Genomic DNA, 27,890 nt, shown 5'->3' on the forward strand with positions numbered 1-27,890 from the left:
GGGTGGCAGGGTGAAATGTGAGGAGGATGTTATGAGAATACAGAGTGACTTGGACAGACTAGGTGAGTGGACTGATGCATGACAGATGCAGTTTAATGTGGATAAATATATGGTTATCTGCTTTGGTGGCAAGAACAGGAAGGCAGATTACTATCTAAATGGAGCTGAAAATGTGTTGCTGGAAAAGCGCAGCAGGTCAGGCAGCGTCCAAGGATAAGGCGAATCGACGTTTCGGGCATGAGCCCTTCTTCAGGAATCATGCCCGAAACGTCGATTCTCCTGCTCCTTGGATGCTGCCTGACCTGCTGCGCTTTTCCAGCAACACATTTTCAGCTCTGATCTCCAGCATCTGCAGTCCTCACTTTCTCCGACGATCTAAATGGAGTCAAGTTAGGTAAAGGGAAAGTACAACGAGATCTAGGTGTTCTTATACATCAGTCAATGAAAGCAAGCATGCAGATACAGCAGGCAGTGAAGAAAGCTAATAGCATGCTGGCCTTCATAACAAGAGGAATTGTGTATAGGAGCAAAGAGGTCCTTCTGCAGCTGTACAGGGCCCTGGTGAGACCGCACCTGGAGTACTGTGTGCAGTTTTGGTATCCAAATTTGAGGAAGGATAGTCTGGCTATTGAGGGAGTGCAGCGTAGGTCCATGTGGTCAATTCCCAGAATGGAGGGACTATCATATGTTGAAAGGTTGGAGCGACTGAGCTTGTATACACTTGAGTTTAGAAGGCTGAGAGGGGAACTGATGGAGACTTACAAAATTGTTAATGGATTGGACACTCTGGAGGCCCGAAGCATGTTTCCGCTGATGGGTGAGTCCAGAACCAGAGGACACAGTTTAAGAATAAGGGCTAGGCCATTTAGAACAGAGTTGAGGAGAAACTTCTTCACCCAGAGAGTAGTGGATATATGGAACGCTCTGCCCCAGAAGACCAGGCCATGTCTCTGAATACTTTCAAGAAAGAGGTGGATAGAGCTCTTAAAGATAGTTGAATCAAGGGTTATGGGGATAAGGCAGGAACAGGATACTGATTGTGGATGATCAGCCATGATCATAATGAATGGTGGTGCTGGCTCGAAGGGCTGAATGGCCTACTCCTGCATCTACTGTCTATTGTCTATTTACCATCTATATGATGCAGTAAAATAACTTACCTTGCTTTTTGATAGCATCTCCCACACTCACAACTCTAAAACTTAGAAGGACTAGGCTGACACTCACATGCAAACGCAAACCCCAGCAATTCACATACTATCCCGACTTAGAAATACATTGCTGTTGCTGGGTTGAAACCCTAGGAAATTCCTATCTAAGAGAGCTGCCCAGTAGCTCTACCACATGTACTGTAGTGGTTCAAGAAGGCAGCTCATCATTTTCTCAGCTCACAATGGGAATAGGTACTAACTTGGCCAGCAATGTTCACATTCCATGAATAAATAAATACTTGTTTAAAATTCCTAAAATACAAATAGACTTTGGTTTGTGGCATCTCACTGTAAAGCATGGCTGTGGCACGTCTCTGTATGACAACAATCAATGCATTTTGGTGTAATTAATTCTGTGAAGTGTTCCATTAAAATAAGTATAACATAGAGCACTGAAACAAGTCAGTCAGCTTAACAAATCTGTTCAGATATTTATCCTCCACTTTTTTATTCACTCAGGAATGTGAGTATTATTAGCTGGGTCAGGAGTTATTGTCCGTCCCCAGTTGCCCATTAGAAGGTGGGTGGGAGCTGCCTTCTTGAATCCTGCGATCCTCCTATTCTATCCATGACATCTCAATCTTTCAAGATTATCTTTCTATTCCTTTTCCTTCATGTATTACCTGTCTATATCCATCAAGAGTAATTTTCAGTAACAAATTTGGAATTCTATACTCCAGCAATAGTATCAAAATGAATTTTCATTTGGAAAGGCATAGTTAAATCAAGTTAAATCATGGGCTTGTTAAAGGCAAATTATGTCAAATCAAATTAATCAATCTTTTTGATGTGATAGCTCAGAAGTCTGACGAAGGAAGTGCAATAGATATTTATGCAAGAACTTTCAGAAAGCTTTATTTAAAGAAAATGAAAGCTCATGGGTTTAAGGGGAAGGTGACAAACAGATGCAGAATTTGCTCAGTGACAGGAACTAGAAGTGGTGGCGTGGATTTTTAAACACAGAGGTGATTTGTAAGGTCAGTTTGTGTCCTTTACTCTTTTCAATGTTTATAACTGGCCTAGAGTCAAGTGTTTGAAGATGACACAAAACTTGGCAAGGCAAAATTGACAGGATGACAAAATATGCAGAAGCTTGTCGATGAAATTCATTGTGGAGAAGTGTGGAGTGATGCACTTTGGAACAACTGTCATGGAAAGGCAATATCCTATAAAAAAACATTATTTTGAAAAATGTAGATAATCAGAGATGTCTTGGTGTCCATATATACAAATCATTACGGTTAGCTGCATAAATTTATTAGGTAGTTAAAAAAGCAATTGAGTTACTTTAGTTTATAATTAGAGGCATAGAACATAAATGAAAATAGATCATGCTGTAAGTTTACAGATTACTGGTTAGACTGCAATTGGAACATTGTGGCTAATTCAGAGCATATATTTCAAAGAAGATGTAAAATCTTTAAAAACGGCACAAAGACAATTTAGAAGAGACTTTAGTCAAGAACGAGAGTTTGGCAATGTTATGAATGTTTTCCTTGTAGCAGAGAAGATTGAGGGATTATCTAATTGTGGTTTTGAATAGTACCATATAGACAAAGGAAAAATACTGCTTGTAGTGTGTTGGTCAGTGACCAGGGCTAATAGAGTAAATATCATTGACAAAGATACACAGATAATATGAAAATAAACATTTTCATTCACAGAATTGTCAAGATCTGGAACTCTCCAGCTCAAAAGGTAGCAGAAATGGATTACATATTTAAATTTAAGAGGGTTAGATTAGATTTCCTACAGTATGGAAACAGGCCCTTCAACCCAACAAGTCCACACTGATCCTCCAAAGAGTAACCCACCCAGACCCATTTCCCTCTGACTAATGCACCTAGCAGTATGGGCAATTTAGCATGGCCAATTCACCTGACCCGCACATCTTTGGACTGTGGGAGGAAACCGGAGTACCCGGAGGAAACCCATGGAGTCGGCAAATGTTGCAAACTGAACTTATAAGTTGCAGAGAGCAATATTGCCTGTGGCACAACACAAAGATTCAGCACTGACTGGACAGGCTGTATGGCTTCCTTCTGTACTTTAAGCGTTTAGGATTATTATTTCCATATACTTGCTAAAAAAATAGAAAAAACAGACATTTACATTGAAACATGTTGAAAAAAAATGTCTTGGTCTTTCATGAAATTTGGACATCATTGACTAGGTCAATATTATTGTCCATGCTTAATTACACTTAAGAAGATCATAGTTAGTTGTCTTCTTGAACTACTACAGTCTGTGCAGTGTAAATAGAGTCATCGAGATGTACAGCATGGAAACAGACCCTTCAGTCTAACCCGTCCATGCCGACCAGATATCTCAACCCAATCTAGTCCCACCTGCCAGCACCCGGCCCATATCCTACAAACCCTTCCTATTCATGGTTCCAAACATTTTACAGAGCAACAGTGAAAGAACAGCAATTTAACTCCACATAGGATGGTGCATGATTAGAAGCAATTTTTCCTGTATGTAGTGAGGCCACAGGATGTAATGACTTCTGGTTTCAGAAGCTGTATTGGTGCACAGACATCAGAAATCCATACAGCAGCAGGAAAACTTAATGGGAATGTTGCTTGGAGGAGAATTTGCAGATGGTGCTGTTTCCATATACCTGCTGTTAATGCCCTTCCAGGTGTTAAATGATGAGGGCTTGAAATGTGCTGTTGAAGGAGCCTTGATAAATTGCTGCAGTGCATCTTGTTGATGGTACACACTGCTATCGCTGAACATCAGTAGCAAAAGAGTGAACATGGAAGGTGATGGATGGGATCCCAGGAGTCCAGGACTAGAGGGCATAGGTTTAAGGTGAGAGGGGAAAGATATAAAAGAGACCTAAGGGGCAACATTTTCACTCAGAGGGTGATATGTGTGTGGAATGAGCTGCCAGAGGAGGTAGTGGAGGCTGGTACAATTGCAACATTTAAGAGGCATTTGGATGGGTATATGAATAGGAAGGGTTTGGAGGGATATGGGCCGGGTGCTGGCAGGTGGGACTAGATTGGGTTGGGATATCTGGTCGGCATGGACGGGTTGGACCGAAGGGTCTGTTTCCATGCTGTACATCTCTATGACTCTAAGTGTGCCATTTTGCCCTGGGTGGCTTAATGTGACCTAATACAAAAGGAGTCAGTTTCACTGAATGGGATTTGAGCCTGACAAATGTATACAACTTCTTCAAGGAGTGGAGAGGGAATTCACTGGATAAGTAAGTTTGTAATTTGTTTGGCAAAGCTTTTGCGAAAGAATTCTATTCCAGCTTGAACATGAGAAATGGTGCCACAATCACAACATTGTAATCAATGTATTCTGACTTCTGGTCTTGGATCTTCACCAGGACTTCCACTGAGCAAGAAAAAAGTAATAATCTTACAAGGTTTAGTATTTTATATTCATATTTTAGAAAATAATTTAACACAGTCATTAACATAATTTGGTCAAAAGATACGGAATGATTAATGACTTTAATAGTAGCTTATGTTCATATGCAGAAGTGCTCCATGGCATTTCATTGAAGAGATGCTAAATAGAGAAATTGTTCAAATATATGTTGAAGTTCTGTAGAATAGGGATAGAGGGCAAGGACAGTAATGGCAGAATAGTGGGGTTCAGAAAACAGCTTCAGAAAATCATGCTAAAACAGTTGAAGACTTGAGTGGAGGTGGACAAAGGGAGGAAAGTTATATAAGGGCCTACAATTGGAAGAATGGAGTGTATGGTCTGATTTGTACGACTGGGGGAATTGAAAAACCAGAGAGGTAATGAGGACAAGTATTCAAGTGTAGACACACCATGTTGGTTTGAAAAGGCAGAATAAATGGATGAACACAGCTTTCCAAAGAAGAGGAATCTAATTACAGAAATATGGACAAATTAGAATTTATTAGGTTAAAGTTTAGGCACTGACAAAGAGACTGTCTGATTAGCTAAACTTGTAGACAGTAAAGAGATGGTTCAATAAAACATTGGATTTGAAGGACACTTTAGACAGAAAGACAGATTGTCTTTTAAAATAACATCAAACTATTAAATATATTGCATAGAATGTATAGGACAAAAAAAGGACATTTAGCCCAAGTGAGCTTTGCTGCTGTAAGCCTCTTTCTATCCTACATTATCATTCTCTATCAAGATGTCCAGGCAACAATCATTGGGGATTTTAATCTCCACATAGATTGGAAAAGTCACTTATGTGGGCAAAAGTAGCCAAGATTAGAAGTTCAAAGAATGTTTTGGAATAGTCTCTGAAAATAACATGTTCTGGAACTGACCAGAGAGCAAACCATAACTCAGCCTGACATTATACAATGAGATGTGATTAATTAACGATATCCTAGTGAGGATGAAACTAGGTAGCAACAACCACAATCGAATTGAATTTTATAGTGAGATCGAAGGAGAGAGGAGTGGGTCTAAGATTACTTTCTAAAAAATTTAAATGGTGACAATTATTAAAGCAGAACTGACTAAAGTGAATTGGTAAACTAGGTTACAGGATAGATCAATAGAAAAAACATGTTTATGAGAATATTTCAGAATACAGAGAATAGATACATTCCAAAAGGTAAGAAAAATTCCAAAGGACAGAACACTACCTCTGGTTAACTAGAAAGGTTAAAGATATTATCATTTAGGGAGACAAGATATGATCACAGATAGTCAGCATGGCTTTGTCAAAAGGAGGTCATGCCTAACTGATCTAATTGAATTTTTCAAGCAAGAAACTAAGTGAATAGATGAGGTTAGTGCAGTTGATGTAGTTGATATGGATTTCACCAAGGTCTTTGACAAGTTTTCCACCTGGGAAACTGACAAAAAAGGTAAAAACCAATGGGATTTAGGGTATTGGGCAAAATGGCTTGGTGGCAGGAAGTGGGGGTAGAAGGCTGTTTGTGTGATTGGAACCCAGTGCATGGTGACGTATCATAAGAATTACTGCTGTGTCTGTTACTGTTTGTGATATTCATAAATCACGTAAATGAGAATGTGAGGATGATTATAACTGAGGCTGATTGGTTGATAGTGAAGAGGAAGGTCTTAAGTGACAGCAGGACATAAAGGGGTTTTTTAGATAGGCAGATCAGTGATAGATGGAATTTGACCCTGATAAATGTGATGCACTTTAGAAGAAATAACAAGGGGAATACCTAGTGAATGACAAGGCACTAGGACGCTCAGAGGAACAGGGGGTCTTGGCCTGCTTCTCTGCAGATCCCTGAAGACGGCATGATAGGTTAATAGGGTAGATAAGAAGGCATACAGCATGCTTGCCTTTATCAGGAGAAAGTGAGAACTGCAGATGATGGACAGTCAGAGTCATAAAGTGTGGCACTGAAAAAAGCACAGCCAATCAGGCAACATCAGAGGAGCAGGAGAGTCAACATTTTGGGCATAAGCCTTTATCAGTTGTGGCACAGATTAGAAGATCAGGGAGGTCATGTTGGAGCTGTACAGAATTTTAGCTCGGCCACTGCTTCAGTATTGTGTGCAGTTCAGGTACCACATTGTAGGAAGGATGTAATTGCACTGGAGTGGTGTGGAGGAAATTCACCAGGACATTACCTGGGATGCAGCATTTTGGCCATGAAGAAAGGATCAATAAGATCGGGTTGTTTTCCTTGGAACGTAGAAGATTGACAGGGGGACCTGATAGAGGTGTATAAGATTATGAAGGGCATGAACAGGATGGATAGGAAGCAGCTGTTCTATCTAATCAAAAGGTTAGTAACAAGGGAGCATAATTTTAAAGTGCAAGTCAGGAGGTTTAGAGGAGATCTAAGGTTAAAAAAAACCCTGAGGGTGGTGAGGTCTGAAATGCAATAACTAGGAGGGTAGTTGAGGTGGTTAACATCACAACCTTTAAAAAGTACTTGGATGAACTCTTGAAGTATCATAACATTTAAGACTATGAGCCTAGTGCTGGAAAGAGTGGCTAGTGTAGTCGTGTGCTTTCAATGGAACAGACTAAATGGGCTGAAGGACCTCTTATGACTCCATGTTCTAAGGATCAAACTTAAATAAAACATATATTGTGCAAAGAGAGATTGTGAATCAGAAGATTAGATGGACTATTTTTTAAAAAAAATGCAAAGAATGACCAAATATTTTAACCAATGAAGGAAAACTTCAGGTACACGAAAAACCTAGCCAGAAATATAAACATAAATAGTAAGAGTTTCTGTAAATACTTAATAAGCAAAAGAGTTAAGAAAGTGAGCATTGGTCCTATAGAGAGTGAGTTTAGAGTATTACTTATGAAAAATAAGATATGGCAGATGAGTTCAGCAGATATGCATCAGTCTTCACTACAATTAACACAAGTAACATCCCAGAAACATCCATAAATTAGGAAATCTGAAGGAAAGAGGAACTGAGTAAGAATCCAATGACCAGAGGAGTAGTAGTACAGAGTAAATTAGGAGTTGGAACTGGGACATGATATACTTCATCCAGGGCCTTACAAATTGTAGTTAGTGAAGTAGTTCATGCACTGATTTAATTTTCCAAATCTCGCTTGATTCAGGGAAGATCCCATTCGATTGGAAGAGAGTAAATGCAACTCCTTTGTTCCAAAAAGGAGGAAGACAGAAAACTACAGGCCAATTAATAAGTTTAATAGCTGTCATAGGGAAAGCATTTGAAGCTATTATTAAAAGACACCAAAACGGGAGGCATAGCGGACAGCTAAGAAGATTACCTCAGACGGGAAAATGGGCCGAGGAATGAAAGATGAAGTTTAATTTAGATACATGGAATTTATATTACTTTTATATGTACCTATATTTCCAGAATGAGGGTGGAGAGAGTGTGATGGTGATAGAATGAGGGTAGAAAGAGAGAGTGTGGGGAGAGGGAGTGTTTGTGATATAATGAGGATGGAGAGAGGTTGTTGGTATTATAATGAGTGGAGAGAGTGTGTTGGTGATAGAATGAGGGGGGAGAGAGAGAGTGTTGGTGATAGAATGAGGGTGAAGAGAGAGTGTCGGTGATAGAATGAGGGTGGAGAGAGAGAGTGTTGGTGATATAATGAGGGTGGTGGGAGAGAGTGTCGGTGATAGAATGAGAGTGGAGGGAGAGTTGGTGATAGAATGAGGGTGGAGAGAGTGCCAGTGATAGAATGAGGGTGGAGAGAGGGAGTGCTGGTGGCAGAATGAGGGTGGAGAGAGTGTCGGTGATAAAATGAGGGTGAATAGAGAGAGAGTTGGTGATATAATGAGGGTGGAGAGAGTGTTGGTGATAGAATAAGGGTGGAGAGAGTGTCGGTGATAGAGTGAGGGTAGAGAGAGTGTTGGTGATAGAATGAGGGTGGAGAGAGAGAGTGTCGGTGATAGAATGAGGGTGGAGAGAGAGAGAGTGCCGGTGATAGAATCAGGGTGGAGAGAGTGTTGGTGATAGACTAAGGGTGGAGAGAGAGAGTATCGGTGATAGAATGAGGGTGGAGAGAGAGAGTGTCGGTGATGGAATGAGGGTGGAGGGAGTGTTGCTGATAGCATGAGGGTGGAGAGAGTGTTGGTGATCGAATGAGGGTGGAGAGAGAGTGTGTTGACGACATAATGATGGTGGAGAGAGTGTTGGTGATATAATGAGGGTGGAGAGCGTGTTGGTGATAGAATAAGGGTGGAGAGATTAGATTACTTTACAGTGTGGAAACAGGCCCTTCGGCCCAACAAGTCCACACCGACGCGCCAAAGCGTAACCCACCCATACCCCTACATTTACCCCTTACCTAACACTACGGGCAATTTAGCATGGCCAATTCACCTGACCTGCACATCTTTGGACTGTGGGAGGAAACCGGAGCACCCGGAGGAAACCCACGCAGACACGGGGAGAACGTGCAAACTCCACACAGTCAGTCGCCTGAGACGGGAATTGAACCCGGGTCTCTGGCGCTGCGAGGCAGAAGTGCTAACCACTGTGCCACCGTGCCGCCCATGAGGTTTGGAGAGAGGCTGTCGGTGATAGAATGAGGATGGAGAGAGAGTGCCGGTGATAGAATCAGGGTGGAGAGAGTGTTGGTGATAGAATAAGGGTGGAGAGAGAGTGTCGGTGATAGAATGAGGGTGCAGAGAGTGTTGGTGATTGAATGAGGGTGGAGAGAGAGTCTCGGTGATATAATAAGGGTGGTGAGAGCTGTCAGTGATAGAATGAGGCTGGAGAGAGTGTTGGTGATATAATGAGGGTGGAGGGTGTGGTGATAGAATGAGGTTTGGAGAGAGTGTGTCGGTGATAGAATGAGGGTGGAGAGAGAGAGTGTTGGTGGCAGAATGAGGGTGGAGGGAGACAGTGTCGGTGATAAAATGAGGGTGGAGCAAATGTCGGTGATAAAATGAGGGTGAATAGAGAGAGTGTTGGTGATATAATGAGGGTGGAGAGAGTGTTGGGTGATAGAATGAGGGTGGAGTGAGAGTGTCGGTGATAGATTGAGGGTGGAGAGAGAGAGTGTCGGTGATAGAATGAGGATGGAGAGAGAGAGTGTTGGTGATATAATGAGGGTGGTGGGAGAGAGTGTCGGTGATAGAATGAGAGTGGAGGGAGAGTTGGTGATAGAATGAGGGTGGAGAGAGTGCCAGTGATAGAATGAGGGTGGAGAGAGGGAGTGCTGGTGGCAGAATGAGGGTGGAGAGAGTGTCGGTGATAAAATGAGGGTGAATAGAGAGAGTGTTGGTGATAGAATAAGGGTGGAGAGAGTGTCGGTGATAGAGTGAGGGTAGAGAGAGTGTTGGTGATAGAATGAGGGTGGAGAGAGAGAGTGTCGGTGATAGAATGAGGGTGGAGAGAGAGAGAGTGCCGATGATAGAATCAGGGTGGAGAGAGTGTTGGTGATAGACTAAGGGTGGAGAGAGAGAGTGTCGGTGATAGAATGAGGGTGGAGAGAGAGAGTGTCGGTGATGGAATGAGGGTGGAGGGAGTGTTGCTGATAGCATGAGGGTGGAGAGAGTGTTGGTGATCGAATGAGGGTGGAGAGAGAGTGTGTTGATGACATAATGATGGTGGAGAGAGTGTTGGTGATATAACGAGGGTGGAGAGCGTGTTGGTGATAGAATAAGGGTGGAGAGAGAGGCTGTCGGTGATGGAATGAGGGTGGAGAGAGAGTGCCGGTGATAGAATCAGGGTGGAGAGAGTGTTGGTGATCGAATGAGGGTGGAGAGAGCGTGTTGCTGATATAATGAGCGTGGAGAGAGTGTTGGTGATAGAATAAGGGTGGAGAGAGTGTCGGTGATAGAGTGAGGGTGGAGAGAGTGTTGGTGATAGAATGAGGGTGGAGAGAGAGAATGTCGGTGATAGAATGAGGGTGGAGAGAGAGAATGTCGGTGATAGAATGAGGGTGGAGAGAGAGTGCTGCTGATAGAATAAGGGTAGAAAGAGAGAGTGTCAGTGATAGAATGAGGGTGGAGAGAGAGTGTGTTGGCGATATAATGATGGTGGAGAGAGTGTTGGTGATATAATGAGGATGGAGAGCGTGTTGGTGATAGAATGAGGGTAGAGAGAGAGAGTGTCGGTAATAGAATAAGGGTGGAGAGAGTGTTGGTGATCAAATGAGATTGGAGAGAGAGAGTGTCAGTGATATAATGAGAGTGGAGAGTGTGCCAGTGATAGAATGAGGGTGGAGAGAGAGAGTGCTGGTGGAAGAATTAGGGTGGAGAGAGTGTCGGTGATAAAATGAGGGTGAATAGAGAGAGTGTTGGTGATATAATGAGCGTGGAGAGAGTGTTGGTGATAGAGTGAGGGTGGAGAGAGTGTTGGTGATAGACTAAGGGTGGAGAGAGAGAGTTTCGGTGATAGAATGAGGGTGGAGAGAGAGAGTGTCGGTAATGGAATGAGGGTGGAGGGAGTGTTGCTGATATAATGAGGTTGGAAAGAGTATTGGTGATCGAATGAGGGTTGAGAGAGAGAGTGTTGGTGATATAATGAGGGTGGAGAGAGTGTTGATGATAGAATAAGGGTGGAGAGAGTGTCGGTGATAGAGTGAGGGTGGAGAGAGTGTTGGTGATAGAATGAGGGTGGAGAGAGAGTGTTGGTGATAGAATGAGGGTGGAGAGAGAGAGTGTCGGTGATAGAATGAGGTTGGAAAGAGTGTTGGTGTTGGAATAAGGGTGGAAAGAGAGAGTGTCGGTGATAGAATGATGGTGAATAGAGAGAGTGTTGGTGATATAATGAGGGTGGCGAGAGTGTTGGTGATAGAGTGAGGGTGGAGAGAGTGCTGGTGATCAAATGAGGGTGGAGAGAGAGGGTGTCGGTGATATAATGAGGGTGGAGAGAGAGAGTGTCGGTGATCGAATGAGGATGGAGAGAGTGAGTGTTGGTGATATAATGAGGGTGGAGAGAGTGTTGGTGATAGAATAAGGGTGGAGAGAGGGTTGGTGATAGAGTGAGGGTGGAGAGAGTATGTTCGTGATAGAATGAGGGTGGAGAGAGAGAGTGTTGGTGATAGAAAAAGGGTGGAGAGAGTGTCGGTGATAAAATGAGGGTGGAGAGAGTGTTGGGGATATAATGAGGGTGGAGAGAGTGTTGGTGATAGAATAAGGGTGGAGAGAGTGTCGGTGATAGAGTGAGGGTAGAGAGAGTGTTGGTGATAGAATGAGGGTGGAGAGAGAGAGTGTCGGTGATAGAATGAGGGTGGAGAGAGAGAGAGTGCCGGTGATAGAATCAGGGTGGAGAGAGTGTTGGTGATAGACTAAGGGTGGAGAGAGAGAGTGTCGGTGATAGAATGAGGGTGGAGAGAGAGAGTGTCGGTGATGGAATGAGGGTGGAGGGAGTGTTGCTGATAGCATGAGGGTGGAGAGAGTGTTGGTGATCGAATGAGGGTGGAGAGAGAGTGTGTTGATGACATAATGATGGTGGAGAGAGTGTTGGTGATATAACGAGGGTGGAGAGCGTGTTGGTGATAGAATAAGGGTGGAGAGAGAGGCTGTCGGTGATGGAATGAGGGTGGAGAGAGAGTGCCGGTGATAGAATCAGGGTGGAGAGAGTGTTGGTGATCGAATGAGGGTGGAGAGAGCGTGTTGCTGATATAATGAGCGTGGAGAGAGTGTTGGTGATAGAATAAGGGTGGAGAGAGTGTCGGTGATAGAGTGAGGGTGGAGAGAGTGTTGGTGATAGAATGAGGGTGGAGAGAGAGAATGTCGGTGATAGAATGAGGGTGGAGAGAGAGAATGTCGGTGATAGAATGAGGGTGGAGAGAGAGTGCTGCTGATAGAATAAGGGTAGAAAGAGAGAGTGTCAGTGATAGAATGAGGGTGGAGAGAGAGTGTGTTGGCGATATAATGATGGTGGAGAGAGTGTTGGTGATATAATGAGGATGGAGAGCGTGTTGGTGATAGAATGAGGGTAGAGAGAGAGAGTGTCGGTAATAGAATAAGGGTGGAGAGAGTGTTGGTGATCAAATGAGAGTGGAGAGAGAGAGTGTCAGTGATATAATGAGAGTGGAGAGTGTGCCAGTGATAGAATGAGGGTGGAGAGAGAGAGTGCTGGTGGAAGGATTAGGGTGGAGAGAGTGTCGGTGATAAAATGAGGGTGAATAGAGAGAGTGTTGGTGATATAATGAGCGTGGAGAGAGTGTTGGTGATAGAGTGAGGGTGGAGAGAGTGTTGGTGATAGACTAAGGGTGGAGAGAGAGAGTTTCGGTGATAGAATGAGGGTGGAGAGAGAGAGTGTCGGTAATGGAATGAGGGTGGAGGGAGTGTTGCTGATATAATGAGGTTGGAAAGAGTATTGGTGATCGAATGAGGGTTGAGAGAGAGAGTGTTGGTGATATAATGAGGGTGGAGAGAGTGTTGATGATAGAATAAGGGTGGAGAGAGTGTCGGTGATAGAGTGAGGGTGGAGAGAGTGTTGGTGATAGAATGAGGGTGGAGAGAGAGTGTTGGTGATAGAATGAGGGTGGAGAGAGAGAGTGTCGGTGATAGAATGAGGTTGGAAAGAGTGTTGGTGTTGGAATAAGGGTGGAAAGAGAGAGTGTCGGTGATAGAATGATGGTGAATAGAGAGAGAGTGTCGGTGATCGAATGAGGATGGAGAGAGTGAGTGTTGGTGATATAATGAGGGTGGAGAGAGTGTTGGTGATAGAATAAGGGTGGAGAGAGGGTTGGTGATAGAGTGAGGGTGGAGAGAGTATGTTCGTGATAGAATGAGGGTGGAGAGAGAGAGTGTTGGTGATAGAAAAAGGGTGGAGAGAGTGTCGGTGATAAAATGAGGGTGGAGAGAGTGTTGGGGATAGAATGAGGGTAGAGAGAGTGGGTTGGTGATATAATGAGGGTGGGATATTCTGTCGGTGATAGAATGAGGATGGAGAGAGAGAGTATTCGTGATAGAATGAGGGTGGAGAGAGAGTGTTGGTGATAGAATGAGGGTGGAGAGAGTATTGGTGATAGAATGAGGGTGGAGAGAGAGAGTGTCGGTGATAGAATGAGTGTGGAGAGAGTGTGTTGGTGATAGAATGAAGGTTGAGTTTGTTTTGGTGATAGAATGAGGGTGGAGAAAGAGAGTGTTGGTGATAGAATGAGGGTGGAGAGAGAGTGTGTTGGTGATAGAATGAGAGTGGAGGAAAAGCTGGTGATAGAATGAGGGTGGAGAGAGAGTGTAGGTGATAGAATGACGGTGGAGAGAGAGTATGTTGGTGATAGAATAAGAGTGGAGAATGTTGGTGATATAATGAGGGTGGAGAGAGTGTTGGTGATAGAATGAAGGTGGAGAGAGAGAGTGTTGGTGATAAAATGAGTGTGGAGAGAGAGTGTTGGGGATAGAATGAGGGTGGAAAGAGAGTGTGTTGGTGATAGAATGAGAGTGGAGAGAGAGTGTAGGTGATAGAATGACGGTGGAGAGAGAGTGTAGGTGATAGAATGAGGGTGGAGAGAGAGTGTGTTGGTGATAGAATAAGAGTGGAGGAAGAGCTGGTGATAGAATGAGGGTGGAGAGAGAGTGTAGGTGATAGAATGACAGTGGAGAGAGTGTTGGTGATATAATGAGGGTGGAGAGAGAGTGTCGGTGATATAATGAGGGTGGAGAGAGAGAGTGCCACTGATAGAATGAGGTTGGAGAGAGTGAGTGTTGCTGATAGAATGAACGTGGAGAGAATGTTGGTGATATAATGAGGGTGGAGAGAGAGTGTCGGTGATATAATGAGGGTGGAGAGAGAGAGTGTCGGTGATAGAATGAGGGTGGAGAGAGAGTGTTGGTGATAGAATGAAGGTTGAGTGTGTTTTGGTAATAGAATGAGGGTGGAGAAAGAGAGTGTTGGTGATAGAATGAAGGTGGAGAGAGTGTGTTGGTTATAGAATGAGGGTGGAGAGAGAGTGTTGGTGATATAAGGAGGGTGGAGAGAGTATTGGTGATAGAATGAGGGTGGAGAGAGAGAGTGTCGGTGATAGATTGAGGGGGGAGAGAGAGAGTGTCGGTGATAGAATGAGGGTGGAAAGAGTGTGTCGGTGATATAATGAGGGTGGAGAGAGAGTGTAGGTGATAGAATGAGGGTGGAGAGAGTGTGTTGGTGATAGAATGAGAGTGGAGAGAGAATGTTGGTGATATAATGAGGGTGGAGAGAATGTGGCTGCAGAGAGTGTTGGTGATATAATGAGGGTGGAGAGTGTGGTGATAGAATGAGGTTTGGAGAGGGTGTCGGTGATATAATGAGGATGGAGGGAGTGTTGGTGATAGAATGTGGGTGGAGAGAGCGTGTTGGTGATAGAATGAGGTTTGAGAGAGAATGTGTTGGTGATAGAATGAGAGTGGAGGTAGAGTTGGTGATATAATGAGGGTGGAGAGATAGTTTTGGTGATAGAATGAAGGCGGAGAGAGTGTGTTGGTGATAGAATGAGGGTTGAGAGAGAATGTCGGTGATAGAATGAGGGTGGAGAGAGAGAGTGTCGGTGACGGAATGAGGGTGGAGGGAGGGATGGTGATCGAATGAGGGTGGAGAAACTGTTGGTGATATAATGAGAGTGGAGAGAGTGTTGGTGATAGAATGAGGGTGGAGAGAATGCCACTGATAGAATGAGGTTGGAGAGAGTGAGTGTTGCTGATAGAATGAACGTGGAGAGAGTGCTGGTGAAAGAATGAGGGTGGAGGGAGAGTTGGTGATACAATGAGGGTGGAGAGAGAGGTTTGGTTAAAGATTGAAGGTGAAGAGAGTGTTGGTGATAGAATGAGAGTGGAGAGAACGTGTTGGTGATAGAATGAGGGTGGAGAAAGAGTGGGTTAGTGATAGAATGAGAGTGGAGGGAGAGTTGGTGATAGAATGAGGGTGGAGAGAGAGTTTTGGTGATAGATTGAAGGTGGAGAGAGTCTGTTGGTGATAGAATGAGTGTGGAGAGTGTGTTGGTGATACAATGAGGGTGGAGGGAGAGAGTGTCGCTGATAGAATGAGAGTGGAGGGAGTGTTGGTGATAGAATGAGGGTGGAGAGAGAGTGTCGGTGATAGAATGAGGGTGCAGAGAGTGTTGGTGATTGAATGAGGGTGGAGAGAGAGTCTCGGTGATATAATAAGGGTGGTGAGAGCTGTCAGTGATAGAATGAGGCTGGAGAGAGTGTTGGTGATATAATGAGGGTGGAGGGTGTGGTGATAGAATGAGGTTTGGAGAGAGTGTGTCGGTGATAGAATGAGGGTGGAGAGAGAGTGTTGGTGGCAGAATGAGGGTGGAGGGAGACAGTGTCGGTGATAAAATGAGGGTGGAGCAAATGTCGTTGATAAAATGAGGGTGAATAGAGAGAGTGTTGGTGATATAATGAGGGTGGAGAGAGTGTTGGTGATAGAATGAGGGTGGAGAGAGAGTGTCGGTGATAGATTGAGGGTGGAGAGAGAGAGTGTCGGTGATAGAATGAGGGTGGAGAGAGTGTGTCGGTGATAGAATGAGGGTGGTGAGAGAGAGTGTTGGTGATATAATGAGGATGGTGGGAGAGAGTGTCGGTGATAGAATGAGAGTGGAGGGAGAGTTGGTGATAGAATGAGGATGGAGAGAGTGCCAGTGATAGAATGAGGGTGGAGAGAGGGAGTGCTGGTGGCAGAATGAGGGTGGAGAGAGTGTCGGTGATAAAATGAGGGTGAATAGAGAGAGTGTTGGTGATATAATGAGGGTGGAGAGAGTGTTGGTGATAGAATAAGGGTGGAGAGAGTGTCGGTGATAGAGTGAGGGTAGAGAGAGTGTTGGTGATAGAATGAGGGTGGAGAGAAAGAGTGTCGGTGATAGAATGAGGGTGGAGAGAGAGAGAGTGCCGGTGATAGAATCAGGGTGGAGAGAGTGTTGGTGATAGACTAAGGGTGGAGAGAGAGAGTGTCGGTGATAGAATGAGGGTGCAGAGAGAGAGTGTCGGTGATGGAATGAGGGTGGAGGGAGTGTTGCTGATAGCATGAGGGTGGAGAGAGTGTTGGTGATCGAATGAGGGTGGAGAGAGAGTGTGTTGACGACATAATGATGGTGGAGAGAGTGTTGGTGATATAATGAGGGTGGAGAGCGTGTTGGTGATAGAATAAGGGTGGAGAGAGAGGCTGTCGGTGATAGAATGAGGGTGGAGAGAGAGTGCCGGTGATAGAATCAGGGTGGAGAGAGAGAGTGTTGGTGATATAATGAGGGTGGAGGGAGTGTTGCTGATAGCATGAGGGTGGAGAGAGTGTTGGTGATCGAATGAGGGTGGAGAGAGAGCGTGTTGCTGATATAATGAGGGTGGAGAGAGTGTTGGTGATATAATAAGGGTGGAGAGAGTGTCGGTGATAGAGTGAGGGTGGAGAGAGTGTTGGTAATAGAATGAGGGTGGAGAGAGTATTGGTGATAGAATGAGGGTGGAGAGAGAGAGTGTCGGTGATAGAATGAGAGTGGAGGGAGTGTGTTGGTGATAGAATGATGGTTGAGTGTGTTTTGGTGATAGAATGAGGGTGGAGAAAGAGAGTGTTGGTGATAGAATGAGTGTGGAGAGAGTGTGTTGGTGATAGAATGAAGGTTGAGTGTGTTTTGGTGATAGAATGAGGGTGGAGAAAGAGAGTGTTGGTGATAGAATGAGGGTGGAGAAAGAGAGTGTTGGTGATAGAATGAGGGTGGAGGAAGAGCTGGTGATAGAATGAGGGTGGAGAGAGAATGTAGGTGATAGAATGACGGTGGAGAGAGAGTATGTTGTTGATAGAATAAGAGTGGAGAATGTTGGTGATATAATGAGGGTGGAGAGAGTGTTGGTGATAGAATGAAGGTGGAGAGAGAGAATGTTGGTGATAAAATGAGTGTGGAGAGAGAGTGTTGGGGATAGAATGAGGGTGGAAAGAGAGTGTGTTGGTGATAGAATGAGAGTGGAGGGAGAGCTGGTGATAGAATGAGGGTGGAGAGAGAGTGTAGGTGATAGAATGAGGGTGGAGAGAGAGTGTGTTGGTGATAGAATAAGAGTGGAGAGAGAATGTTGGTGATATAATGAGGGTGGAGAGAGAGTGTCGGTGATATAATGAGGGTGGAGAGAGAGTGTCGGTGATAGAATGAGGGTGGAGAGAATGTGGCTGGAGAGAGTGTTGGTGATATAATGAGGGTGGTGAGTGTGGTGATCGAATGAGGTTTGGAGAGGGTGTCGGTGATATAATAAGGATGGAGGGAGTGTTGGTGATACAATGTGGGTGGAGAGAGCGTGTTGGTGATAGAATGAGGTTTGAGAGAGAATGTGTTGGTGATAGAATGAGGGTGGAGGGAGAGTTGGTGTTCTCATGAGGGTGGAGAGATTGCTTTGGTGATAGAATGAAGGTGGAGAGAGTGTGTTCATGATAGAATGAGGGTGGAGAGAGAATGTCGGTGATAGAATGAGGGTGGAGAAACTGTTGGTGATATAATGAGAGTGGAGAGAGTGTTGGTGATAAAATGAGGGTGGAGAGAGTGTGTTGGTGATAGAGGGAGGGTGGAGAGAGTGTTGGTGATATAATGAGGGTGGAGACAGTGTCAGCGATAGAATGAGGCTGGAGAGAGTCTTGGTGATATAATGAGGATGGAGAGTGTGGTGATAGAATGAGGTTTGGAGAGAGTGTCGGTGATAGAATGAGGGTGCAGGGAGTATTGGTGATAGAATGAGGGTGGAGACAGTCTGTCGGTGATAGAATGAGGATGGAGAGTATTCGTGATAGAATGAGGGTGGAGAGAGAGTGTCGGTGATAGAATTGGGGGGGAGAGAGAGTGTCGGTTATAGAGTGTGGGTGGAGAGAGTGTTGGTGATAGAGTGAGGGTGGAGAGAGTGTTGGTGATAGAATGAGTGTGGAGGGAGTGTTGATGATAGAATGAGGGTGGAGAGAGAGTGTCGGTGATAGAATGAGGGTTCAGAGAGAGAGTGTTGGGAATAAAATGAGGGTGGAGAGAGCGTTGGTGATAGAATGAGGGTGGAGAGAGAGTCTCGGTGATAAAATAAGGGTGGAAAGAGCGTCAGTGATAGAATGAGGCTGGAGAGAGTGTTGGTGATATAATGAGGGTGGAGTGTGTGGTGATAGAATGAGGTTTGGAGAGAGTGTCGGTGATAGAATGAAGGTGGAGAGAGTGCCGGTGATAGAATGAGGGTGGAGAGAGAGAGTGCTGATGGCAGAATGAGGGTGGAGAGAGTGTCGGTGATAAAATGAGGGTGAATAGAGAGAGTGATGGTGATATAATGAGGGTGGAGAGAGTGTTGGTGGTAGAGTGAGGGTGGAGAGAGTGTTGGTGATAGAATGAGGGTGGAGAGAGTGTGTTGGTGTTAGAATGAGGATGGAGTGTGTTGGTGATAGAATAAGAGTGGAGGGAGAGTTGGTGATAGAATGAGGGTGGAGAGAGAGTTTTGGTGATAGATAGAAGATGGAGAGAATGTGTTGGAGATAGAATGAGGGTGGCGAGTGTGTTGGTGATAGAATGAGGGTGGAGAGAGAGTGTTGGTTATAGATGAGGGTGGAGAGAGAGAGTGTTGGTGATAGAATAAGGGTGGAGAGTGTGTGTGTTGATGATAGAATGAGGGTGGAGAGAGAGTTTTGGTGATAGAATGAGATTGGAGGGAGTGTTGGTGATAGAATGAGGTTGGAGAGAGAGAGTGTTGGTGATAGAATGAATGTGGAGAGAGTGTGTTGTTGATAGAACGAGGTGGACGGAGAGTGTGTTGGTTTATAGAATTAGGGTGAAAAGAGTGTGTGTTAGTAATAGAATGAGGGCGGAGAGAGTGAATGTCAATGATAGAATGAGGTTGGAGAGAGTGTGTTCATGATAGAATGAGGGTGGAGAGCGTGTGTTTGTGGTAGAATGAGGGTGGAGGGAGTGTTGGTGATAGAATGAGGGTGGAGGGAGTGTTGGTGATAGAATGAGGGTGGAGAGAGAGTGTTGGTGATAAAATAAGGGTGGAGGAGAGGGAATGTTAGTATGAGGGTGATGATTAATACTGGTATGTTGATGTCATATAATAAAGCATTCTAACGAATTTGACTACTGGATTTTAAATCACCCAGGTACATTTTCCTTGCCAAGTCTTTTGTACTGTATTATTTCATGTGAGCATCATTTGCTATTAATAGGTTGAGTTCAATAATACATACGACTTTTTTTTAGTAACTTACACCTCGAATTTTTTAATAAGGATTTTGGGAGGATTTTTCCCCTTATGTAGTCGTTCAAGGGCCGTTATTTAATGATTTGTTTTACCCTGTCACAATTCGACTGGATGTAGGCCAGAGGTAGCTGTGATACACGTTTGTACAAAAGCCTAATATTAACTGGGAATTTTTTAATGACATTCAAGCTAAACTGGAAATAAGTCACACACAATAGTGCTCGTTCAGGGTGATCAGAATCTTCTATTCAGCCTTGTACCTGCTCTGGTCCCAGTTGGAAGCGAAGAGAACCAAGATTTTCCTGCCAAAATGATCCAGGTTAGAAAGCACTCCAGGGAAGCCATCCTTCAGCGCCTGTTTGATCCCTGGGTCGGTGGCTTTGAAGTTCTTGAACATGTCCAGGTTCTGCTGACGATATTCAAAATACTGAGCAAGGAGGCGGAATGCCTCGAAATGGTTAAACTTTCGAGCTCTGAGGAACCTTAAGATGAAAGCATCATCAGTCCGAAGGAAGCCGATGTCCGGCCGGGTGATAATCATATCTCTTACTTCCTGGATATCCTGATGTAAGGTGTCTGGATTCTCATTCAGCTCCACCTTAGCTTTTTCCAGAGTTTCTGGAGACAGCCCGGCTTGCAAATGAGTCATTGTTCTCCTCTTCCCTTTGTGATATGTGCAGGGTTAGAGCTTTCCTGATGCGGGGAGCGAGCGGCGACCCAATCTGCCTTTTCAGCTTCCGATGATCATTCTTGTCCTTTTATTTTTGTTTTGGTAACGAATGGATCCGATCGAAATGTCCAAAAAAAATAACGGTACTCGGTTCCCCAGTAGTCGCGTTAACCCAAGGCTAAAACCCCAGGCGCAGTCCCACGCATGTGGTGTTACTGGATGTAACTCAGATCAATATAACAAGCTTCAAATTGCAGAATACGGTTCCTACCATTATCCAGGCAATGCGGCACCCTGCAGCAAGAGTCATTTCAATTCCCAGCCACTGTGTTATCACAAGCTGCTCACACGGTGGCTGCTCACAGCTTAACGTCGACTTTCAGCGGTTCACTCGTGCTGTACATCTTCACCAGTGTGTGCATGTGTGTGTGTGTGCGTTTTCTGTTGTTTTGTTTGAATGACTCGGCGTCCTGCTGCTGCGTCCTATCGGCTTTACGTCAGTGCTGGAGGTGCTGGGGAAAGTGAGGATCGGAAAGCTGGGCGGACACAATGGCTGGAGACAGAAAGCGAGCAGGATATCAGATGCTCAGCACCTGCTCTCACCGCCAGCAGCCCCCACTGCTCGTCTCGTCTTGCTCAAAGCGAAGAGCCCAATCCCCTCCCTTGTTTTGTTTTTACATCCTCACCAGAAAAAAAAATCAGCTCAGTCAGGAGTGACAGGTTCCCACTTGGAAAATGAATCTGCGATTTAATGACAGGGTGACCTTTCGCGGGCGGGAAAGCTTTTGCTATTATTCACGTTGATCAATTTGACACTGATCTGGATTCAAAAATACATTTCATTCCTCACTCCTCCTTGGCTTAAATACCTGGTTTCTCTTAATGAACGCGATGGCTATCAATTATAATCGTTTCCAGACATTTTTATTACGGATGGATTTTATTGCAGCGAAAGAAATGTTTAACCCTAATGACCTATATCTTCCATAGAACAGGTGCCCCTCCCTGGTGCAGGAGAATACATTACCAGCATTTCATTGCGTGCGTTTAATATTCAAATTGCGGACTTTTTTTTGACGGTCACATAATTCCAAAAAACCTCAGCAATGAAACCGAAGTTGGAACATTCCCAATAGTTGAAAGCGTGATTTCTGCTTTCGAAGATGAAGCCCGGATCAGAGCCGGCACTCTGGACTGTACCACAGAGCAATAGATGCACCTGCAAACGTTTGTTTGCGGTTGGATCACATCCATTCGGTTTAAATCAATGCATCGCGTTAGGTGTTACTTATAAGGCGCAATTGAACATAATCCAACATGAGGTAACATTGAGCTCCGGCCTCTTGTCAGAAACACAATTTTTAAAAAAAAATATATAGTGGTTTCCAGTTCTCATGACTGCAAGGCAGCAATAAACTAATGTTCCCCTTCGAAAGAGCCCATAGAGTCGATGGACCAAATAGTTCTCTTGGGACAAGGACACTTAGGAAAATGCGTTGATACTGGAGCCCACCACCCCCGGGTCATCACAAACCTTAGAGATTTAATCAAATTACTGAAAATCCTCAATATTCCTGTCTGATGCACTCAGGTTGATAGAAAGTATTGACCAGCTTTCTGTACTTAACTGGAAACGAACATTGACGTCAACAAAATCAGTTCTAACCACAAGCAAACAGAATATTAATTGCCAATTTATAACTCTATACTTTGCTAAATCTCTACATGCACATGCTGACAAATATGGATAAAAATAAAACAGATTTTATATGTGGAGAAAATAGGGGAACAGTTCAATAGCACCAGCTTTCAGGATTCAATTAGATGTCCTTTTGCTTTTTTGAGTCATTCTGAACTCTGATTTTCTTAATTTCCAAGTCCCTTTGATTTTTTTTTCTGTGACACAGGGCTATAGGCACACTAATGGTTCAATCTATCAGTTATTAGTTAAGAGGCAGTAGCTTATAGGCAAATGATGACTGAGAATAGCAAGGTACCCTCCTATTACTTCTCAACAGAGAGAGATGGTGGCTTTTTAGAAAAAAAACTGCAGATGCTGGAACTCAGAAACAAAAGTAAGAACATTCTGGAAAGCTCAACAGTTCAGCATCTGTGGTGAGAAAGCAGAGTTAATGTTCTGGATCCAGTGACCCCTCTTCAGATCTGATGTCTTTTTTTAAGAGTCCAGAGGCTTTTGAACTCAGAACATTAAATAGGACAACACAGGAACAGAGTCTTTGGCCCATCATGTCTGCACTGGCCATGATATCATTCTAAACTAATCCTAGCTGGCTGTGCGTAGTCTGTATCCTTCTATTGCTTGCCTGTTCATATGTCTGTCTAAATGCCTCTTAAACTTTGTTATTGTATCTGCTTCTACCCAGCATTCCAGGCACCTACCACCCTCTATATAAAAAAATTGTCTTGCACATCTCTGTTAAATTTTCCACCTCTCACCTTAAAGCTTTCCCCCCTAGTATTTGACATTTAAACCATGGGAAAGATACATTGATTATCCACCCTATTCATGCCTCTCATAATTTTATGTACTTGTTTCAGATCACTCCTCAGCCTCTGATGTTCTCGTGTGAAGAAAATAAAATTAGTAAGGAAAGAGAGAAAAGCAAATCAGAGAAGGAGGTAAATCTGAAGAATGAAACTGCATTTCTTTCATTGTAAAGGGTTTTTACAGGTAAGGCAGATGAATTCAAGACTTGGGACTGGGACATTAGACTATTGCAGAAACATGGCTGAGGGAGGGACAGGACTGGCAGTTTAATGTTCTGGGGTTTAGGAAGGTGTGTAACTGGGTAGGTAGAAATGCTATAGGAAGGATAGAAAGGGAGACAAGAGAGGGTGGGAAAGGCATTTTTGATTAAGGAAAGCATTACTGCTGTACTGAGAAAGGATATTTCTGAGGGGTCATTCAGTGAAGCTGTGAAGACAGAACTCAGAAATAAGAAGGGGATGATTACCTTGATGGGATTGTACAATAGACCCCCCCAACAGTCAGAGGAAAATTGAGGAGCAAATATGTGGGGAGATCTCAGTTATATGTAAGAATAATAGAGTTGTAATAGTAGGGGATTTAACTTTCCAAATTTTGACTGGGCCTGCCATAGTGTTCAGGGCTTAGATGGTGAGGAATTTGTTAACTATGTTCAAGAGTTTTTTTCTTTACATCAATACTAAAGAAGGAGCAAAATTTGACCTTCGCTTGGGAAATAAGGCAGGGCAAATGATTGAAGTGTAAGTGGAGGAGAACTATGGGATCAGTGATCACAATTCTATTTGTTTTTAAATAGTTATGGAAAATGATAGGCCTTGTATAAAAGTTAAAGTTCTTAACTGGAGTAAGGCAAATTTTGAGACAGGATAACACAGGAACTTTCAAAATTTGACTGGAGTTTGAAAGTAAAGAGACTACTGGCAAGTGAGAGGCTTTCAAAAGTGAAATAACATGAGTTCAGAGGCATTATGATCCTGTTAAAGTGAAGGGTAATTCTGTAAGAGTAGGGAATAACATAAATAAATAAACTGAAGCTCTTGGCAATAATAAGAAAAGAAGCATATGTTAGGTATAGACAACTGAGATCAAGTGCATCCCTTGAAGAGTACAATGGGTGTAGGGGCGTTCTTAAGAGGGAAATCAGAAGGGCAAAAAGGGGACATGAGATAGCCTTGAGAGATAAGGTTAAGGATAATCCAAATGGATTCTACAAGTACTTTAAAAACAAAAGAGCAACTAAGGAAGGAATAGAGCCCCTCAAAGATCAGCGTGGTTATCTATGTGTGCAACGACTGGAGATGGGAGAGATACTAAACCAATATATTGTATCAGTTTTTACTGTGGACAAAGAAATGGAGGCAAAGGAACTTGGCGCAATAAATATTGATCCCTTGAAAACAGTTCACAATTACAGAAGAGGAGGTGCTGGAGGTCTTAAAAAACATAAAGGTAGATAACTCTCCGAGACTTGATCAAGTATATCTCAGGATGTTGTGGGAAGTTAGGGAAGAGGTTGCAGGGCCCCTAGCAGTGTTTCTTGTGTCATAACAGCCACCGGTGAGGTACCAGAGGACTTGAGGTTAGCTAATTCTGTTGCTTTATGTAAGAAAGGTTGTAAGGAGAAGCCTGGGAAATATAAAACCTATGAGTTTGACATCAGTGGTATGTAAGTTGTTGGATGGGATTCTGAGAGAGATAGGATTTGCATGCATTTGGAGAGGCAAGGACTGTTAGGGATAATCAGCATGTCTTTTCATGTGGGAAATATGTCTCAAACGTGATTGAATTTTCTGAGGATGTAACCAAAAAAGATTGAAGAGGGTAGAGTGGTAAACGTTGCCCACGTTGACTTTAGTAAAGTCTTTGATAAGGTGCCACATGGTAGAATAATTAGTAAAGTTAGATCATGTGGGACTCAGGGAGAGCTTGCCAACCGGATACTAAATTGGCTTGATGGAAGGAGTCGAAGGGTGATGGTGGACTGTTGGTTTTTCCAATTGGAGGCCTGTGAGCAGCGGTGTTCCACAGGAATCAGTGCTGGGTCCACTTTTGTTTGTCATTTATGCAAACGATTTGGATGAGAAGTTAGGTGGCATGGTTAATAAGTTTACAGATGGTATCAAAATTGATGGTATAGTGGACAGAGTAGAAGGCTGTCTAAGATTCCAAAGGTATCTTGATTATTTGGGCCAATGGGCTGAGAAGTGGTAGATGGAGTTGAATTTGGATAAATGTGAGGTATTGCGTTTTGGTAAAACAGACAAGGGCAGGACTTATACAGTTATTGGTAGGTCCCTGGATTGTTGAACAGAGAGAGCTAGGGGTTCAGTTACATAGTTCTATGAAAGTGGCATTACAGGTAGACAGGATAGTTAAGAAGGTAAAAACAATGACTGCAGCTGCTGGAAACCAGATCTGGATTAGTGGTGCTGGAAGAGCACAGCAGTTCAGGCAGCATTCAAGGAGCAGCGAAATCGACGATTTGGGCAAAAGCTCTCCCTGATGAAGGGCTTTTGCCCAAAACGTCGATTTCGCTGCCCCTTGGATGCTGCCTGAACTGCTGTGCTCTTCCAGTACCACTAATCCAGATCCAGGGTAGTTAAGAAGTATGATTTAGCATGCTTGCCTTCATTGCTCAGACCATTGAGTAAAGGAGTTGGGACATCATGTTGATGTTATACAAAATGTTGGAGAGGACATTTTTGGAGTTTAATGTACAATTTTAGTTGCTTGCTATAGGAAGGATATTAATAAATTGGAGACAGTTCAGAAAAATTTTACCAGGATCTTGCTGGGACTGGAAGATTTGATTCATCAGGTTGGGCTGGATAGGCTGATGAATCACTGGAGTGTAGGAGTCATAGTGTCATCGTCAGAGAGTCATACAACACAGAAACAGACCCTTCAGCCCAACCCATCCATGCCAACAGATTTCTGAAACTGAGCTAGTCCCATTTGCTTGCATTTAGCCGATATCCCTCTAAACCTTTTCTATCCATGTACCCGTGCAAATGTCTCCTAAATATTGTAAGTGTACCTGCACCTACTAATTTCTCTGGCAGCCCGTTCCAGTTACACACCATCCTCTGTGAGAAAAGTTACCCCTCTGGTACCTTTTAAATCTTTATCCTGTCACTTCAGTTTTGGACTCCCCTACCCTGGTGAAAGGACCTTGGCTATTGACGTTATTTATGCCCCTCATGATTTTGTAAACCTCTTTAGGGTCGCTCCTCAACTTCTGATGCTCCAGGGAAAAAAGTCCCAGCCAATTTAGTCTCTCCCAATAACTCAAAACCTCCAGTCTCGGAGAGTGAGGGGTGACCTTATTGAGGTTTATACTATAATGAAGGGCATAGATAAGATGAATAGTTAAGGCCTTTTCCCTAGTGTGGGGAAATTCAAAACTAGGGACCATATTTTTAGCATGGGGAGAAAGATTTATAAGGGACCTGAGGTGCAACTTCTTAGCACAGAAGGTGGTTCGTTCATAATAGATGCAGGTACAGTTCCAAACATTTAAAAGACATTTGGTCAGGTACGTAAGTAGGAAAGGTTTGGAGGGATATGGGCCAAATGCAGGCAACTGGGGTTAGTTTAGCTTGGTAAACTTTGTTGGCATAGACTAGTGGGACTGAAGGGTCTGTTTCCATGTTGAAAGACTGTAGGAAAATAATCCAAGTTTGCCCAACGTTTTGCTACAACTATTACGGTCCAATCCAGGCAACATTCTGGTACTGTGTGTAGCAGTCTAAGTGTGACTGGACTGAAGTCATATACAACTGCCACATGAGTTGCCAACTTTTGTACTCAATACCTCAAATGGTGTAGAATCAATAAGTGTGATGAAGAGCTTATGCTCAAAACGACGATGGTCCTGCTCCTTGGATGCTGCCTGACCAGCTGTGCTTTTCCAGTGCCACACTTTCTGACTCTGATCTCCAGTATCTACAGTCCTCACTTTCTCCTCTGCCTCAAATGGTGTAGGCAAGCATGCTGTACATCTTCTTTACCACTTTATCCACTTGAGTTACCACTTTTCAGGAGCTATGGCCTTGCACCCCAACTTGCCTCTGTATATTTATTGTAAACATTCCTCTGTCATTTGAGCTCTCAAAATGCATCACCTCATACTCATCCAGATTAAAGCCCATTTGCCATTTCTCTGCCCAACTTTCAAACTGATCTTTATCTTGCTGTATCATTTGACAACCTTTCTTACTATCTATAGCTCCACTATCTATTTTCATGTCATCTGCAAACTTACCAATCAGACCACCTGCATTTCCATTCAAATCATTTATATATATTATAAATTTCAGAGGTTCCAGTGCAGAACACTACTAGTCACAGACCTCTAATCAGAAAAGCATCTCTCCACAACTACCCTCTGTCTTCTATGACTAAGCTAATTTTGCATCCAACTTACCAACTCACCATGGATCCCATTTAATCTTCTGAACCAGATTACCATGAGGGACCTTGTCAAATGCTTTAGTGCAATTCATGTATACAATTTCTGCTGCCCAACCTTCATCAATGATCTTACTTCCTCAAAAGACTCAATCAAATTTGTGAGACAATACCTCCCCTGCATAAAGCCATTCTGACCATCTCTAATAAGTCAATTCTTTTCCAAATGCGAGTAAATGTTGTCCCTAATAATCTCCTTCAATAAGGCTCACAAGTCTCTGATTCTCTTCTTAAAGAAAGAAACAACATTGGCTATTCTCCATTCGTCTGGGATCTCGCCTGAGGCTAAAGAGGATACAAAGATCTCTGGCAAGGCACCAGCAAATGTCTCCTTTTCATCCCTCAGAAGCTTGGGATTGATCCCATCAGATTTTGAGTACTGATCTATCTTAATGATTTCAAGATAGCAACACCTTGTTCTTCCTAATATTGGCACCCACCAGAATATCAACATGCCTCTTCTTGATGAATACTGACGCAAAGTGCTCATTAAGGACCTCACC

General features: G+C 43.6%; 1 protein-coding gene across 1 annotated transcript in view; it reads right to left on the reverse strand.

The window, feature by feature from the left end:
• clvs2 (clavesin 2) overlaps positions 1–20,991 on the reverse strand; it is a 106,959-nt gene extending 85,968 nt beyond the window's left edge. The window contains exon 1 of the mRNA XM_087980905.1: positions 19,999–20,991. Within this exon, the coding sequence (XP_087837031.1) occupies positions 19,999–20,387 (389 nt within the window). The 5' untranslated portion in view covers positions 20,388–20,991. The remainder of the gene's footprint in view (positions 1–19,998) is intronic.
• Between the last annotated feature and the right edge of the window lie 6,899 nt (positions 20,992–27,890).

The sequence above is a fragment of the Chiloscyllium plagiosum genome, unplaced genomic scaffold (assembly GCF_037043375.1).
Source record: "Chiloscyllium plagiosum isolate Xiang-an unplaced genomic scaffold, Cpla_swu_hap1 HiC_scaffold_3, whole genome shotgun sequence".
NCBI lineage: Eukaryota > Metazoa > Chordata > Chondrichthyes > Orectolobiformes > Hemiscylliidae > Chiloscyllium > Chiloscyllium plagiosum.